Source organism: Nerophis lumbriciformis, linkage group LG05 (assembly GCF_033978685.3).
Source record: "Nerophis lumbriciformis linkage group LG05, RoL_Nlum_v2.1, whole genome shotgun sequence".
NCBI lineage: Eukaryota > Metazoa > Chordata > Actinopteri > Syngnathiformes > Syngnathidae > Nerophis > Nerophis lumbriciformis.
This window is the reverse complement of record NC_084552.2, coordinates 42214528-42232496: the sequence shown is the minus strand read 5'-3', so window position 1 is coordinate 42232496 and position 17969 is coordinate 42214528. Positions and strand designations below refer to the sequence as shown.

At 44.6% G+C, this 17969-nt stretch overlaps 1 protein-coding gene across 1 annotated transcript in view; it reads left to right on the top strand.

Annotated features, from left to right (window-relative positions):
- dachb (dachshund b) overlaps positions 1–17428 on the top strand; it is a 75203-nt gene extending 57775 nt beyond the window's left edge. Inside the window, exons 4-12 of the mRNA XM_061960254.2 lie at positions 246–431; positions 1443–1606; positions 3649–3754; positions 3851–3925; positions 6042–6142; positions 6225–6372; positions 12986–13129; positions 13217–13279; positions 16697–17428. Of these exons, the coding sequence (XP_061816238.1) occupies positions 246–431; positions 1443–1606; positions 3649–3754; positions 3851–3925; positions 6042–6142; positions 6225–6372; positions 12986–13129; positions 13217–13279; positions 16697–16734 (1025 nt within the window). The 3' untranslated portion in view covers positions 16735–17428. The remainder of the gene's footprint in view (positions 1–245; positions 432–1442; positions 1607–3648; positions 3755–3850; positions 3926–6041; positions 6143–6224; positions 6373–12985; positions 13130–13216; positions 13280–16696) is intronic.
- The last annotated feature ends 541 nt before the right edge of the window (positions 17429–17969 follow it).

Below are 17969 nucleotides of genomic sequence, written 5' to 3'. Positions count from 1 at the left end.
AATAATAAAGAGAGACGGCTGCTAATTCAAACTAATGGAGGGAGATGAAGATGGATGAGGGAGGGAAGAAGAGTTGATGTGGCGGCCGAGCGAGGTAATGTTACAGAGAGAGAGGGGGCATTGTTGTGTTTGTGACAACATTCAAAGTGAAAGTGAGGCAGGAAGTAATACACATGACGTGTATGCCTGTGTGAGAGTATAATATTATTACAATATATGTACAATATATTTGTGTGTGTGCCCAGGAGGAAGTGAGTGCTCCTGGGACAAGGAGCGCCTGAGCAGCCCCCCGGCCGGAGCCCACTGCGGTGGCCCTGGAGGAGGGGGCGGAGCCACCACCCCAGCAGGTGCGGTGGGAGGCGGAGGGCGGGGCCCCTCTCTGGGAGCCGTCAATCAGCAGCAACTCCAGCAGCAGCAGCTACTTGCTAACAGTAAGCACACACACCTCTCTTTCTCCATGACGACATGACAGTGTCCATCGTGGCTTATAACCGCTTGATGACCTTGTGCGGTTGTGTTACATTCTACTAAACCCCTCACAGCCGCACACTCAAGTCACTTTAACTGTCATGTGTTGCGTCCTAAAATAACTTTGTCCCCATCAAAGTGTCTAAAAGGACTCTCAATGAAAGGTTCTAAACGTCTTCCTGATAACAACAACACAGCACATGAGGCGAAAGGAAAGATCTGTATGTGTGTGTGTGTGTGTGTGTGTGTGTGTGTGTGTGTGTGTGCGTGTGTGTGTGTGTGTGTGTGTGTGTGTGCGTGTGTGTGTGTGTTAAAGGGGCTGGCAATATGTGTTAATGTACGCCATTTAATCTGTTCCCATCTCCTGTATTAACACTCTGCCTGGATTAATCAGCACACACTCAACTAAATGACTCAATTCATCAACATCACACACACAAACGTGTGCAAACATTGTGCTTCTTATTGCGTACATGTGTTTTGCACACACACACAAACACGCACGCGACGGGAGGTGACAAACACTCACATTGATTGTTGTCACGACAACAGCAATCAGCTTTATTGTTTCATTGAAGTGAAAGTGGCCGCCGTGCATACACACACACACACACACACACACACACACACACACACACACACACACACACACACACACACACACACACACACACACACAGACACACACACGCGTACACTGACTGTTCACGTGCACGCTTCCAGCTGAGGCCACCAACGTCTTCACACGTGAGAACAAAGAGCTGCTTTGGGAGCAGAGTTGAAAGGTGACGGCCTTTGGACGTTATTTCACCTTCCCTCTTTAACCTCGCCTCCTGGTCGCCCTCGTCTGTCTCGGCCACACCTTTGACGTATCTCAACGAGGTTGAAGTTCAGCAGGAGGTCACAGTCGTCGCCTGTCCGCCTCCATCAGTGACGATGTTGATTATGTCATTGCCATTGTCTCATCCTCTCAGGGCTGGACCTGCCGTTCATGATGATGCCCCATCCGCTGCTACCCATGGGCTTGCCGCCTGCCTCCGTTGCTATGGCAATGTCACAGATGAACCACCTCAGCACCATCGCCAACATGGCCGCCGCAGCTCAGCAGATACACATTCACCGGGCGCCCGTTATTAAGGTGACGTCATCGAGCGGAATGGGAAATCACGATGTACAGGGAGAGCGTTCCTGAAAGGCCAACTGCACTTTTTTAAAGATTTTGCCTATTGTTCACAATCATTATGAAAGACATGACGACAGATGGATTTTTAAAAATCCATTATAATTATTAGATAAATTCGATCAAATGTCCGCTTACAATGGAGCCTGTGGGAGCCGTTTAATTCTCCCTACAAAGCCCCTAAAAAACATCCGAACACCTCCATTAGGGTTTTATATACATGATGTAAGTATATATGTAATGTAGTAACAGGTACATTTATAATAACATTTAATATTTGCATATTTTAATAATTTCAAGCATACGCTGCGCATTAACTTAAAAAATGTATCACGTTTGCTTATTTTTCTCTGTCACTGATTTTTGCTCACTTCAGATTTTATGACAGCCAACAAACATAATAAAACGTCACTTACTGTACAATGTTTGCTGTCATTAGGATGCCGACTGCTGGGATTTTTTACATATTCCCATTCAGGTGAAGAATGAACACATGCTTTTTGTGTCGTTCTCGGAAGTTCCAGATCCTGAAATGGCTGTCAAAGTGTCCCAACGTGTCGGATTATATTCTCAGCCATCTACTTTTTAGGTGAGAGCCATGATTTGTGATTTACAATAAACTTACAAAGATCAGGGAAGCGAGGAAACAGCAGAAAACTGGATTATGTAAACATAGGCACAGGAGCTTGTGATCACGACACCGCTATAAATAGTTTGTATGCGTTAGTGCTTATAATAACAATATCACTAATACTTGAATAATATGCAAGTCACCTAATGCAAATTGAGTATTGTTAGCGGTTTTGAATAGTTATCTACCGCTTGTTCCTCTCGACCTTGAGAGGGACAAGCGGTAGAAAATGGATGGATGGATGGATTTAGCGGATTTTATGGGCGGAATTGTCGAGCTCCCATTGGCTCCGCTGTAATGCATATTTAGAATGCATTAAAAAAAAAATACATCCATTGTCATGTGTTTCATAATAAATGATTGTGAACGATTGGCAAAATTCCCCAAAAAGTGCAGTTCCCTTTTAAGTCTGGACATTAAACATACATTAAACAAAAACTTTTTATTCGTAATTTATTAATGAATAAACAAGTGAAATATTTCTTTAGTGGAAATATAATTAGAATGTTTTATATTATTAATTTAAAAAAAAAATCTTTTGGATATTTATTATAATTTTTTGTATTTATTTTTAATGATCTTTTATGAATTTATTGTTTGAATATTGAATAATTAACTTGCTATTTTTTTAAATACATTTTTTTATTCAGAATATTTGTATTTTCCAAACTAATCCATGTATTAAATGTATCCTTGTGCATTTATTTATTAATGTAATACTACGAATACAGTACAATTATTATCACATCTATTATATATTTTAGTTAAATTATAGGGGTGTCAAAAAAAAAAAGATTTTAGATTAATCATGATTCTTATTTGTAACGATTCTTAATCGATTCCAAAAAATCAAAAAACTATTTTTTAAATGTATTTACATTTTTCCCCCCCAATCATTCCTGTCCAGCCACTCAGGCAAATCATATTGTTGATGTATATGCCCACATTTGCTGTACAGATTGACTTTAGAAAGAGAAGTGTTGCATACTTCTCTTTTTTCCTTTCTTGTATTTGACTTTATTAAATGTTTGGGAAGCATTTTATTAAACAAAATCAGTTTTCTTTAAAAAAAATAGATTTTGAAGAAGTAGAAATTGATTAGAGCTGTTTATCTATTTTATGGAGGAATGTAGTTAATCATAGAACTTTCATCCAATGTTATTAAAAAGGTATAGATTTTGAATTGAGAATTGATTCTGAATCGAATCGTTACCCCTATGAATTGAATGGAATCAAATCGTGTGGTTCCCAAAGATTCACACAGCCTTATTAGATTATTCTATTTTCATATGCGCATTTACCTACGTGTCCAAACATTAGTAACATCCTGTATTCTACATCTTTTCACTTTGTGTGTGTGCTTGTGTAGGAGCGTGTGTGTGACAGCCCCTCTCTGTCGCCCTCCGTTGACGACACCAACACGCCTCTGCAGTCGCAGCCCAGTAGCTCGGCCTCCAGCTCGCCAGAAAGACTTGGTACGCAAACAAACACACAGATGTACACACACACACACACACACACACACACACACACATACTGTATACAGACTCACGCTGGTTTTCCTTCTTCAGGCCTGCTTTCGGCTGATGCAGATGTTGCACTGGCCAACTCCGCAACACCCATCAAGAAAATAACAAAGGACAAAGGTAAGACCACACGTACGCGCACACACACACTTACATTATACACCTCCATCCAAACATCAGCCATTTTCTTTTGACAACTGACAAATCATCCTCGCTTTCTTCATCACCTATATTTGCTCACACACACACACACACGCACACACACACACACACACACACACACACACACACACACACACACACGCAAGTGAAGTGTCAGGATGTTCCGTCGCTACTATTGATCACCTGTCTCCCAGCCATCAATCAACCAATGAGGAAGCGGATGGGAGCTTGTGTCTGCATGTGTGTGTATTGGGGGGGGGGGGGGGGGACAAGGCAGGGCTAAAAGGGGTCAAGGGGCCGCCCACTAAAAGCAAACAGGGCCTCTCCCATTATTTTCCATCCGTAGAACCAACATGTTCTCCCGGGTAGAAATAAAGCGCCTGCTGGCGTTCGACTCTGAGGCCGTCGCTTTGTCTTTAACGAGTCAAAGACGCGTTAGAGGAACTTCAGCACACACAATCACATCCTGTGTGTGTAGGGGCGAAGGCTGACCTCTCTGTGTGTTTCGCTTCTAACTAAGCAGGGTTCCAACAGTAAAATAAGTATTTGATCACCTGGGGAAGACAGATTACCGTATTTTTCGGACTATAAGTCGCAGTTTTTTTCATAGTTTTACTGGGCTCCAGTGCAATTTATATATGTTTTTTTCCTTCTTTATTATGCATTTTCGGCAGGTGCGACTTATACTCCGGTGCGACTTATACTCCGAAAAATACGGTAATCACCCAATTCATTTTGAGCGTACATGCTCCTTTACCTCAACCGCAGATGGTTACTTGAAAGGTGGTGCGAGTTGTTATAAGATGAGTGCAGGTCAATGCATATGTCAGTGCAAAGATGAGTAAGGAGACTGCGGCTGATGTGTTTGCTAGCAAATTTCACTCCAATATAAACTCAGACTGGACTTTAAATAAAACTGTAGATACTGTACTTGGCTAAAAGCAAATAAATTATGTACACCCAACATTGGAAAAATGTTCCTGTATGACATTGTGACAATAAAATTGTGGTCAAATGTTGGCGTCTTAAAATCTAATTTAAATTATGCACAGAGGTAAATGACCTGTGATGAATCCAAATTAAAGTGTGATTAATGTGATAAAAAAAAAACTTTAATCATTTAACGGCACAATTTCTTTTTTACATTCTATCTATCGCTGTTATAATAAAACTACCATAAAAAATATGGTTGGTTCTTATCTTTGTAAGAAAGTAAGAACGAAGAGGATCAAATACCTTTTTTTGGGGGCCTAAAAAGCTACTCTTTGTTTTGAATCATTCTGAATATTAGACATATTTTCTACAGCATCTTTCTTCTGCGTATTTTTGTCCTTCAATTGCGGCGTCCGGTAACATTATTGGTAAAAAAATGAGAAAAGCTTTCAGTCCGACACGGCTCAAGGCTGCGTCCACTTATTCTAAATTTTAGCTTTAAGGAGGAGAAAAAAACACATAATAAAATAAAATGAACCGTAAAAATGAAGGAAGAAAGAAATGGTAAATATATATATAGAGGAAGTTAACAGAGGATGCTAGATAAGGGTTTAGGGTTTAAGAGCAGGAGTAGACGTACGGATGAAGAGGTAGATAGGAGTGCGTTTGCGGGTGCGCGTGAGTGCGCATGTGTGTGTGTGCGCGCGGGTGTGTGCTAGAGTGCATCTTAATCAACGTTAATTTCACAGCAGAGTTAACTCTCTTGTCAGTATGTTAGGCATTAAGAGCTGAGCAGACACTGTGACACACACACACACACACACACACACACACACACACACACACACACACACACACACACACACACACACACACACACACACACACACACACACACACACACACACACGAAGGGTATGTTTAATCCTTGCCAATTAGTACCTCACATGATTGTCTGAATACTAACGAGCCATGTGTGTGTGTGTGTGTCAAGTGTAATTGATCCCTCTGATGCTGCATCATTGACTTTTACACTTTAATAACAACACGTCTCCAACTTCTCTGAGAGCTACTTCCGTGTACGTCTTTCTGTCTTGAGGCCCACTCTGCAAATATTCCACCTTTGCTTTGTCCTTAAAAGTGGAACCTTTGCTGGGACAAGCCCTACCCCCAGGCTTCCCCACACCCTTCTTATTCGCCGACAGCCTGTCTTCCGTGGAGACGCTCCTCACCAACATACAGGTACTCCTTTGTTGTTCTTGTCAATTCTTGTGCACTCTCTTACGATGTGTGTGTGTGTGTGTGTGTGTATGTGCGTGCTCAGGGCCTTCTGAAGGTGGCGGTAGAGAACGCCCGTGTACAGGACAAGCAGATTCAAGCAGAGAAGAGGGAGCTGAAGATGGAGCTCTACCGGGAACGAGAGATGAGGGAGAGTCTGGAGCGACAGCTGACCTCCGAACTGCAGAGCAGAGGTTACACACACACACACACACACACACGCACACACAAACATACACGCACACACACACACACACAGGTAATAGACCTACACAATAGTTAACACATTCCACCTACAGTAGGGCTGTCCAAAGTGCCGCCACTATTTTCTTATTTCCCCACAGCATCATTAAACAATATATAAACGTTGCAATGTTGAATGTTACAAGATATTATAGATCGACCAATATGTTTTTTTAAGGGTTGAAACCGATTATTAGTACTCTTAGAGGCCGATAATGGATATTTGCAGCCAATATTCATTTGCAGCAAAAGTTGGCTAAACATGACTAGTGGACTTCCGTAAACAGCTGGACGTGGCTTTAAGTTTTTTAGGAAACGTCAGCTCAGGTGATCCAAATTCCCAGCGCTTGCAATCTATAAAATAGCGTGTAGTGGGCGTGTTGCGTGTGATCACTAAGACTGCGTGTACAGTCTAGCATACACCAGATTGTTTTTGTGAGTGTGAGGTGTCCGATCTTTAGGATGCACCCGTCTCTTACGCGGGGGATTCCAACTATTTTGTACTGGTAGTAGTCGATTCACAGCGATCGTTCTGCCACACAATACCTCAATGCTGACAAGGGGAAATTACACTTCAACGACTGTCATTGGCTTTGACAGTTAAGATTGCTTGTTTGCATCAAAACAGTTTTTCTCACTACGATAGGGAGAAACAATCCTTGCCCAGGCACACCCTCCTGTTTTTTTTTTAGAATAAATATTTGGGGTTTTGGCACTAACCGCTGGACTAGATCTGACCACTCAAATTTTTTGAGCACGAACTGATGAAGCCTACTTGGATGAGCGGCGAAACGTTACGTCTTCCAAGACAAACAAGCAGTCCAGTTGCGATCGATTGAACTCCCTGAGATAACAATGACCTGAATGAATGAGAACATTCATAGGTATCTTAATTGTCTATTTTTGGTCCTCAAAAATTATCCTGCAGGCAGGCGGTCCGATGTTATCCAAAATCACAAGAGTGTCCACAGTTCTGCCCACATCGTCCAATCATTTGTGGCATCTTTAGGATACTTTGAAGGCTGCCAGGATCTTCCAATTTGTCAACAAACCAGAGCAATGCTTACTCCAAACAGCAGATGTCCTGTTGTCCTAATTCCGAAGAGGTAGATATCTTCAACGTCCTCAACTGAAAGGGTCGCCAGGCATGCGGCCAGCATCATCATCTTGTCCTTATTGGGAACAGTGCTCTCACAATATGTATCCTGCTGGTAACGCCAGAAATGTAATGGACCCAAGTGGTGCGATATTAAAATCTAATAAAATTTTGTTAAAAACTAATATAAATATTAAGAACCCAATGTAGTGAGAGCAGCCGCCCAAAATAAGGGAAGATGATTATGCTTGTTCGTACTTTATTATAATCCAAATTACAGCCACGACAAGAGAAGTGAGTCAATATCCCGGCTCCGCCCACTTCCACGGCATCCTCCTGCACACAGAAGTAAAACAGAGGCAGGACACGGGGATAAAATCTTCTAAAACCAAGGAGACGCTATCTGGGCTGACGTCACACTTACACGCAAGGCAGGGTTTCCACTGGCTCTGCTGTAGTTCCGCGTCGAAGTATTGGGTACGCCCACTCTCCTCACCAGTCTCTTGTGGGACATACGTGGCCGTACTCGTCCCGTCTCGCCCCGCCTCTTGGTCGCTCCTGGGGGTCACCGCAGGTCTCTAGGTTCCGATCGCCCCTGTCCACAGAACCACACAGCCAGCGCACAACGCACGAGCCCGCAGCCCAAGGCAGTTGGATGCCCCCACAGATCCACAAAACACGACACTTACTTCGGAGGCAGAGTTTCCTCTGCCCCTGCGGGTTGTGGGCTTCTTGGGGTTCGCTCCTGTAGCCTGCGGGGTCTGCTGTGTAGTCCGGGGGGTTCCTTCCCAGCCTGCGTGTGTCGACCCGGTCGCTCTTGGCAAAGCCTGTCGATCCTCTCCGGTCGCTTCCTCCTCCTGTCGCTTCCCCCTCGGTCTCTCCCTCGGTCACTCTTCCTTCTTCTGGAGCCTGTTGGATGCTTCCCTTTTAAATGTGTGCAGTCCTAATGCTCCACAGGTGCGTCTGATCTCAGGTGTTTGATTGGGCACTTTGGTTGTCAGGGGAAAGTCTTAAAACGCCAGCAAAGTCCACAAGGAGTAAAAAGATGTAATTAAAAATACAATCAAAATCCACAAAGTGTAAAAACATGCAACTAAAAATACAATCAAATTCCACAGCAATAAAAACATGCAATTAAAATCCACAACAATAAAAACACTCTAAAAACATGCATGGCAATGAAACATAAAAAATAAAATTCACAACAATAAAAACACTCTAAAAACATGCATGGCAATGAAACATAAAAAATAAAATCCACAACAATAAAAACACTCTAAAAACATGCATGGCAATGAAACATAAAAAATAAAATCACCTACTTGTGTCCCATCACATCTGCCCACATTGTCCAATCATTTGTGGCATCTTTAGGATACTTTGAAGGCTGCCAGGATCTTCCAATTTGTCTATGAACCAGAGCAATGCTTACTCCAAACAGCAGATGTCCTGTTGTCCTAATTTCGAAGAGGTAGATATATTCAACGCCTCAACTGAAAGGGTCGCCAGGCATGCGGCACTAGTCCTCCCAAGAATCCATCGTGTGTCCAGCAACAACCGCTCCGTCAAGACAGACAGATTCCTCCAATCCTGAGATCTTGTCAATTTCGTTCAGAGGCCAGTTGATCAATTCCATTGTTTAGATTTAGAGAGCAGTGCAAAAAGAGGCAACAAGAAGTTTAAGACAAGACAAAACGAAGAAGCAAGCAACAGAGATAAGAGAGAGGAAAAAGGAGCGTCTGCCCACGATGAGTGCCAATGAAAAAAAAAAGAAGAAAGAAGCTAGCTCTTGGGACGTGGAACTTCACCTCGCTTAGAGGAAAGGAGCCTGAGCTGATGCGAGAGGTGTAGAAGTTTTGGCTGGATCAAGTCGGACTTGAAAACCTCCTCAATCCCACTTATACGTCTTCCTATCAGAAAGCAGTGATTCTTTGGTAGGCGATCCCATTTCTGCGCTAAGGTTGCGAGGTATTTAAAAAGCTCCTCCATGGTTTCTTAAGACTCTGAATGCTGTGGGGCTGTTGTGGTTGACAATACTCTGCAACATTGCAGGACATCCGGGGCGGTGCCTCTGGATTGGCAGACCGGGGTGATGGTTCCTCTCTTTAAGAAGGGGAATCGGAGGGTGTGTTCAAACTATCATGAGATCACACTCCTCAGCCTTCTCCGTAAGGTCTATTCAGGTGTACTGGAGAGGAGGCTATGCCGGATTCAGGAAGAGCAACCAGTCTACATGTGCTTTGTGGACTTGGAGAAGGCATTTAACTGTGTCCCTCGAGAAGTCCAGTTGGGAGTGCTCAGAGAGTATGGGATATTGGACTGTCTAATTGTGGCGGCTCGCTCCTTGTATGATCAGTGTCAAAGCTTTGTCCGCATTGCCGGTAGTAAGTTGGACCTGTTTCCAGTGAGGGTTGGGCTTTGCCAGGGCAGCTTTTTCTCACTAATTCTGTTCTTAACTTTTATGGACATAATTTCTAGGCACAGGTGTTGAGGGGATCCGGTTTGGTGGCTGTAGGATTAAGTCTCGGCTTTTTGCAGATGATGTGCTGTTGATGGCTTCATCTGGCCAGGATCTTCAGTCCTCAATTGGTTGGTTGTGTAAAGCAACTGAGATGAGAATCACCACCTCAAAGTCCGAATCCATGGTTCTTGCCCGGAAAAAAATGGCATGCCATCTCCAAATTGGGGGAGGAGATCTTGCTCCAAGTGAAGGAGTTCAAGTATCTTGGAGTTTTGTTCACGAGTGAGGGAAGAATGGATCGTGAGATCGACAGGTATATCAGTGCGGCGTCTGCAGTGATGCGGATCCTGTATTGGGACATGTTGAAGGCAGCCGCCACAGACAATCATCACGCATGTGTGGAGGAGTATGCAGAGTCGGTGTCCGCCTACATTCAGACGTGCATGGAGGTTTTTTGTGTGATCAAGATCTACCCCACACGGGCCAATGAGAAACCCTGGATGAACAGTGAGGTACAGTACGTGCAATGCTGAAGGCTTGGAACAGGGCTTTTAAATCTGGCGACATGGTAGCACTTAAAACAGCCAGAGCTAACCTGAACCGTGCCATTAGGGTTGCAAAACGTGATCACAGTCAGAAAGTGCAGGACTTCTTCGAGAACCCCACGAACACAAGACGAATGTGGCAGGGCATACATGTCATCACGGACTATAAAGCTACCCCCCGTCCCTGTGACAACAGCATCAGGTTTCTTAACGACCTCAACAACCACTTTGGGAGGTTTGAGGCACTTAACACCACTCCGGCGAGGAAATCCATCTCTCGCCCTGATGAGCAGCCGCTCAACCTAGACACAGCGGGACCTGATGACATTCCGGGCAGGGTGCTTAAGGGATGTGCAGATCAGCTGGCTGGGGTTCTCACAGACATCTTCAACACCTCGCTGACCCAGGCTGTGGTACCATCATGTTTTAAGACGGCCACAATCATTCCAGTACCTAAAAAAATCCACAATCTCCTCCCTCAAAGATTATTGCCCCGTGGCACTCACCCCCATCATAATGAAGTGCTTCGAGAGGCTGGTAAAGGGACACATTATCTCCAGACTTCAGACATCCATACCAGTTTGCTTATCGCCCTAACTGCTCCACAGGGGACTCCATCTCCTCTGCACTCCACCTGAGCTTAGAACATCTGGAAGGAAAGGACACACACACGTGCGGATGTTGTTTCTGGACTTCAGCTTGGCGTTCAACACAATCATCCCGCAGCACTTGGTGAGCAAACTGGCCCCCCTTGGATCCAGTACCCCCCTACGCAACTGCCTGCTTGACTTCCTCACAGACAGACCCCAGTCTGTGAGAGTGGGCGACAACACCTCCAGTGCCATCTCCCTGAGCACCGGCTCCCCCCAGGACTGCGTCCTGAGTCCGCTGCTGTTCACATTAATGACCAATGACTGCTGCGCCAGGTCCACTACTAACCACATTGTGAAGTATACAGACGACACAACAGTACTGGACCTCATCCGTGACAACAATGACATGGACTACAGGGAGGAGGTGAAACATCTGGTTGACTGGTGCATAACCAACAACCTGGTCCTGAACGTCGACGAGACCAAGGAGATCGTCGACTTCAGGAGGCACCAGTCCAGCCACTCTCCACTCTTCATCAACGGCACAGCAGTGGAGATCGTAAGCAGCACCAAGTTCCTGGGGGTGCAGATAACTGACAATATGACCTGGTCCCTACACACCAAAGCTCTTGTAAAAAGAGCTCAGCAGCGCATGCACTTTTTGCGTCGGATGAAAAGAGCACAGCTCCCTCCCCCCATCCTCACCACATTCTACAGAGGCACTATAGAGAGCCTACTGACCAACTGCATCTCTGTCTGGACTGGAGCCTGCAGTGCCTCAGACTGGAAGTCTCTGCAGAGAGTGGTGAGGATGGCAGAAAAGATCATCAGGACACCTCTTCCTCCTATCCAGGAAATCGCAAAAATCCACTGCCTGACCAGGGCTCAGAAAATCTGCAGAGACTCCTCCTACCCCCACCAAGGACTGTTTTCACTGCTGGACTCCAGAAAGAGGTTCCGCAGCCTCCGTAGCAGAACCTCCAGGTTCTGTAACAGCTTCTTCCCTCAGGCCATAAGACTCTTGAACGCATTATAAGAATCCCCTCAATTCCTCCCTAAAACAGATTAACTCGCTGGAATATAAAGACAATATAATATACATCCATAAACGTGGATGCATATGCAAAAGTGCAATATATTTATCTGTTCAGTAATCTATTTATTTATATCTGCACCTTATTGCTCTTTTATCCTGCACTACAACGAGCTAATGCAACAAAATTGTGTTCTTATCTGTACTGTAGAGTTCAAATTTGAATGACAATAAAAGGAAGTCTAAGTCTAAGAAGCTCTGTCGTTCAAGAGGAGCTCAGAGTAAAGCCGCTGCTCCTCCACTTCAAGAGGAGCCAGATGAGGTGGTTTGGGTATCTGCTCAGGATAGATCCACTGATCAGTGTTCTTCAGCACAAAGATTCCCCACAAAAGTTCCTGCAAGTCGAAAGTTCCTTTGGTTCTTCTTTCTCTCCACTGTCACGTTTGTTGTAATAGTATTACGAAATGTAAAGAAATAAGAAATAAACAAGTTGCCTAGCATTCTGTAAATGGCGGTGCTGGGTTTGAAAAATACGTTTTAGGAAAGCCCACAACTATGTTCAACCAATCAGCGTTCGACAGCACAGCCTGCCCCCGAAAAAGTTACGGGAACCTTTTAAAAGACCCACGTAGCGGGCAGAAACTCCGAAAAGTTCCTGATGAACTAAACCTACCCAGATAGTTTTTGGTGGAAACACGGGGGTAACTTTATTTACCCGGGTAAGTGGGACAATTCCTGTTAAAGTTTCTGCGGTGGAAAAGGGCGTAATGTTCAGTGTCCAAACATTTGTGTCAATCTGTGATGATGTGAGCATGAATGGAATCTTTTCGCTGCAGCCTCCATCCAGAAGCGTCTGAAGAAGGAGAAGAAGGCCAAAAGGAAGCTGCAGGAGGCGCTGGAGTTCGAGTCCAAGAGGAGGGAGAGAGGGGAAGACACCCTAAAACACTCGTCTTCATCCTCGCCGGACAACGACACAGCCGGTACACTTCTTCTCGCCCGCGTTTTTGTCTTCATAGTTCTTTTTTTTGACACGTCTCTCCTGTTTTGACCGTCTTCCGCACAAACAGATGCTGCAACCCAGCAGCGAGATGAAGTCAATGGAAGCCAGCAGGACGACGGGGACGTACAAGGTACACACACACACATAGCACACACGGCAATGAAAGATGCGTGTAAAAACATGAACACACATCGACATGAAGTTGGTAACGTGTTTACAGGAAGCAGCTTTTGATTAGGATTGATCACTGATAATCATTCCAGGTTCAAATTTTACTGGTGAAGTTAAGACCCAACTGTGTGTGTGTGTGTGTGTGTGTGTGTGTGTGTGTGTGTGTGTGTGTGTGTGTGTGTGTGTGTGTGTGTGTGTGTGTGTGTGTGTGTGTGTGTGTGTGTGTGTGTTAGTTACCACACATGTTGTCCTTTTTCCAGCAGCTGTCCGCGGTCCATCTTGACATTGAGAAGCTTCTTCTGTATGTGTGTCAATGACTCGCTTCCTACACTTCCTGTGTTTCTGTGTGCAAGTGTGCGTGCGTGTGCGTGTGTCTTTAAGGGTGTGTGTGCGTGCGTGAATTTGTGCATGTTCGAACCGCACTGGGGTGAGACAGGGAAGTCCAATTAGCTCGCTCTCCTCTTTAGACCCCTTTCAGATCTGTTTTCTCTTCTGCAAGCCAAGCACACACACACACACACACACACACACACACACACACACACACACACACACACACACACACACACACACTCGCAGACCTGATTTCATTAATGTTGATTGGCCCAGTAGGACCCCTTTTCTGCCCCCCACACACACACACATTCATCCCTCCTGCCATAAAAGCATTTTGCACCTACAGTGGTTTTAACACACACACACATGCGCGCGCACACATACACATACACGTCCCTCGCCTCTTCCACCTTCCACACTCTTAATTAACGAGTGAGGAGAAAAGTGCTGAATACAAAGAAAGAAGATGTGGTGTTAGGATCAGATGCAGGGTGGAAAAAGAGGACAACATGTTTTAAAAACAAAGCATTGATGAAGAAGAGGTAGAGGAGAAGAAGGAAGAGGAGAAGGAGGAAGAAGAGGGGAAAGGAGGGCATGAGGAGGAAGAGTTGAAAAATGTGACCTTGTTGCTAGACCTGGTGACATTTACTGCAAACTGCTGATAGACTTGTAAGGCAGGTCAGCACCATTTTAACTGGGGCACACACACACACACACACACACACACACACACACACACACACACACACACACACACACACACACGTCCGTGACAAATAGAGGCTTGCAGGTGGTATGCATGGACAAGGAAGAATGAAAACATGCTCTGTGCAAGCTCCACTACAAACTGAACATTTGGCGTGAAAAAAGTCATTTTGACGAGGAGGATAAAAATAATATCAGCTTAGCAGATGGGGGCGGGGGATGCATGGCAAACAGCGGGAGTATAAAGGAGAGTGGGTGTTAAAATTGTTAAAAATAGCAGAGGGCAGGAGGAAACACGTGAAAGAGAAACTTTCTCCTTTTTTTACCTGCTTGTCTGAAAGGAAGTGGCAGCAATATGGCCGCCCTCATGCACAAGATGTAAACACTTTGCAACGTTGGCACAAAACAATGACACCACAGGGGAAAGCTAGGTGTGTGTGTGTGTGTGTGTGTGTGTGTGTGTGTGTGTGTGTGTGTGTGTGTGTGTGTGTGTGTGTGTGTGTGTGTGTGCGTGTGCGTGTGTGCCCGTGGGTGACGCGCTACAGGGAGCGGAGGTGAAATAAGAGCCGAGCGCTGCAAAACTGCAGCCATAAAGAGATGCTGTATCAAAGGGAAAAGAGGCGTCACTCTGTTTTTTTTTTTTACCTGTATGAACATTGTCTCATTGTATGTCACAGTAATTCTGTATGATATACTCAAAAAGAACTACAATGTCGATACACGCAAACGTTACGCTCCATGACACTCAGCAAATAGCGAAAAAACAAGAATAATGGATGAACCTTGAAAAAGCCCTAAGAACTGCTTAATTTTGATACTAAACAACTGAAAAATGAAAAAATGAGGAGGAGCCTCAATTGATTGCACTTATGTTGCTCTTGGTTATTCATATCAACATTTCAGTTTTCTCTCTTTACGTTGTTCCTCTTTAATCTCTATTTTGCCATTTTTGTACCGACCAAATTCCATCGGTTCTACACAGTATGGAGTCACATAAAATCAAGCGGTATGTGATGTCATGTACGGTTGCAGACTGGGCACCGGATCAAGCATTTGGCTGGGAAACAAGCATTCAAAGCGGACTCTGCTAAACTGCCTCTTGGTAATGTTACAATTTGTCATGCCAACATAGCAAACATGACTGATAGAAAGCGCTTGTAGGTACAGTAAGGCTCCACCTTTCAAAATGTGTTAGCTCAATGCTAACTTTCATAAGATATGCAATATAAATGATATTAGCGATTTTACATGGCGAGTTCAACACCTCCAAATTTGGTAATGAAAACTACAAATAACGTTACAATCAAACAGCTGGTGTGTAAAAATATACATCATTTAAGTACAAACACTTTGTAGGGCTCAACAATAGAAAAGACTAGCACATTCAACTTAATGGCAAAGACTATTTTTAGCTAAGCAACACAATGTAGCCTACACAATACTGCAGTGTAATATCTTGGAAAGGCAACTACTTACCAAATCTACTCTATAACACATGCAAATGAGATTTAGAAGTTTAAGAAAACAAGCTATAACAAGTGGACCGCACACTTATCATTTCTGGTATCATTTGCCAAGTACTGGGAATTGGTACTGTATCGATTCGAATGAGAAAGGTACCCTTCCTAGCCGCAGGGAACTAAAAAACAAGCCACAGGCCACAAATGGCTCCCAGACTACACTGTGGACCCTAATATGCCTCTCGCAGTTATTAAACACATTTTAAGTTCCGTTTTAGGCGTGAGTTCACAATTACATGCATAGGGTACTGTACTTACAATACAGTACAGTACAGTTACACAACATCACCTCCTGTAAAGCAACATCCTGCTGTAAATTGTTGACTGAATAGATTCATGCGCCCTCTGCTGGATTCATAGCAACAGCACAACTTGTTACCCCCTGCAGATAGCGCCATCGAGCTACTTTGTATTAGAGTTACCAAAACAAAATAACATTTTTTTACAAAGAACTGTGAATTTGTGGTGAGCCAATGGATGGCGTGGCGCGGTTGGGAGAGTGGCCGTGCCAGCAACCTGAGGGTCCCTGGTTCGATCCCCACCTTCTACCAACCACGTCACGTCCGTTGTGTCCTTGAGCAAGACAATTCACCCTTGCTCCTGATGGGTCGTGGTGAGGGCCTTGCATGGCAGCTCCCGCCATCAGTGTGTGAATGTGGAAATAGTGTCAAAACGCTTTGATTACCTTAAAGGTAGAAAAGTGCTATACAGGTATAACCCATTTACCATTTTACCATTTAATGCCTAACTTCTACACCATATCAAAATAATAATATATGACTTTTTCCTCATCTATTGTTTTTTTTTCTTATCAGAGTCTCGCGCTTTCCTGAAGACCACCATCATGTTCTAGAGAGAGGCGGAGCGAACCACCTGAAACGCCGCCCCTTTACTTACCACTCCCACCCACCCCCCCATCTTTATTTGATGCCCTTTTTGTTACTCACAAAAAAGCTTCCTTCAGTCTCCAGCGTGAGCACTCATTCCCGTGCAAAGCATGCTGGGAAGGATGGACCAAACATGACCACCTCAAAAGTTCTAAGACTTTGCTGAGTCCACCTCAGACTCGACCAGAATCGTCTTATTGGACTGGAAGGAGGAGACTTTTGGGACGGGATCAAATAAACTTGGTTCCCCTCGTCTTCATCTCCCTCCTGCCTGCAAGGAGTTTTTAGGACTGACGTGTTTTCTATCACCTCAAAGGACGAAAAAACATGTAAAAAAAACAACAAACAAACCTTTTTTATGACGTCGTTTCTAGAATGTTGTGTCCTTCAACCTTTGACCTGCTGTGACCAGGAAGTGACTTGAGTACCACCCCTTCACCCTCCCCTTGTTGTGTTCATGAGAGCAGCAGGTGAGCAAATCAAGCACTCCTCTCAAACTCTTCCTGTCACGAGAGGGGGGAGGGGTCTGATGGAGGCGGGGCTAAAGGGTTCTTGTGTGTAGATAGAAGTGACCACTCACTGGTTTTTGTTTTTTCCCCCCCTCAGAGTGTCACTGTTGTGTGGCTGTGGTCGACTGCAAATATACAGTATTACAACCTTCACTGTCGCATGGTGCTCTTTTAAACACACACGGGCCACGTTCCATTTCGCTTGTGTATTCACTGTTAGGGACTTGATGAGGTGGCGCCTTCCTGTCTCCTTGTGTCCTTGTCTCCTTCCTGTCACACCTTTTGATGTCCATCTCTCCGTCTCCATCTCCCTCCAAATAGCTGATGTCACTTTTTCCATTTCCCCATAATGGAGGCAGAAACACTGAGGGATGGGCATGAGGACGGACGGGACATGATGGAGGGATGAAGAGCGGACGGCGTGAAGGATGTGAGTAACCATGGGGGGAGAAAATTAGGGTGTGGGGTTGATGGAAAGTGAAAGCTGGAGGATGTGACAACAAAGTCACGAACCTGGCACGGTAACCATGGTAATGCCCCATCAGGACCAAGTTTTTAGTACAGCGGAACCCGTTTATGTTGACGCCCCTTGGACTGGCTGACTCATTTCGACATAGGCGGTTGGTGACATAACCGAAACATGTTTCTCTGTAAATAATTGAATGCATTAAAAAAGGAAGACTCCAAACCAT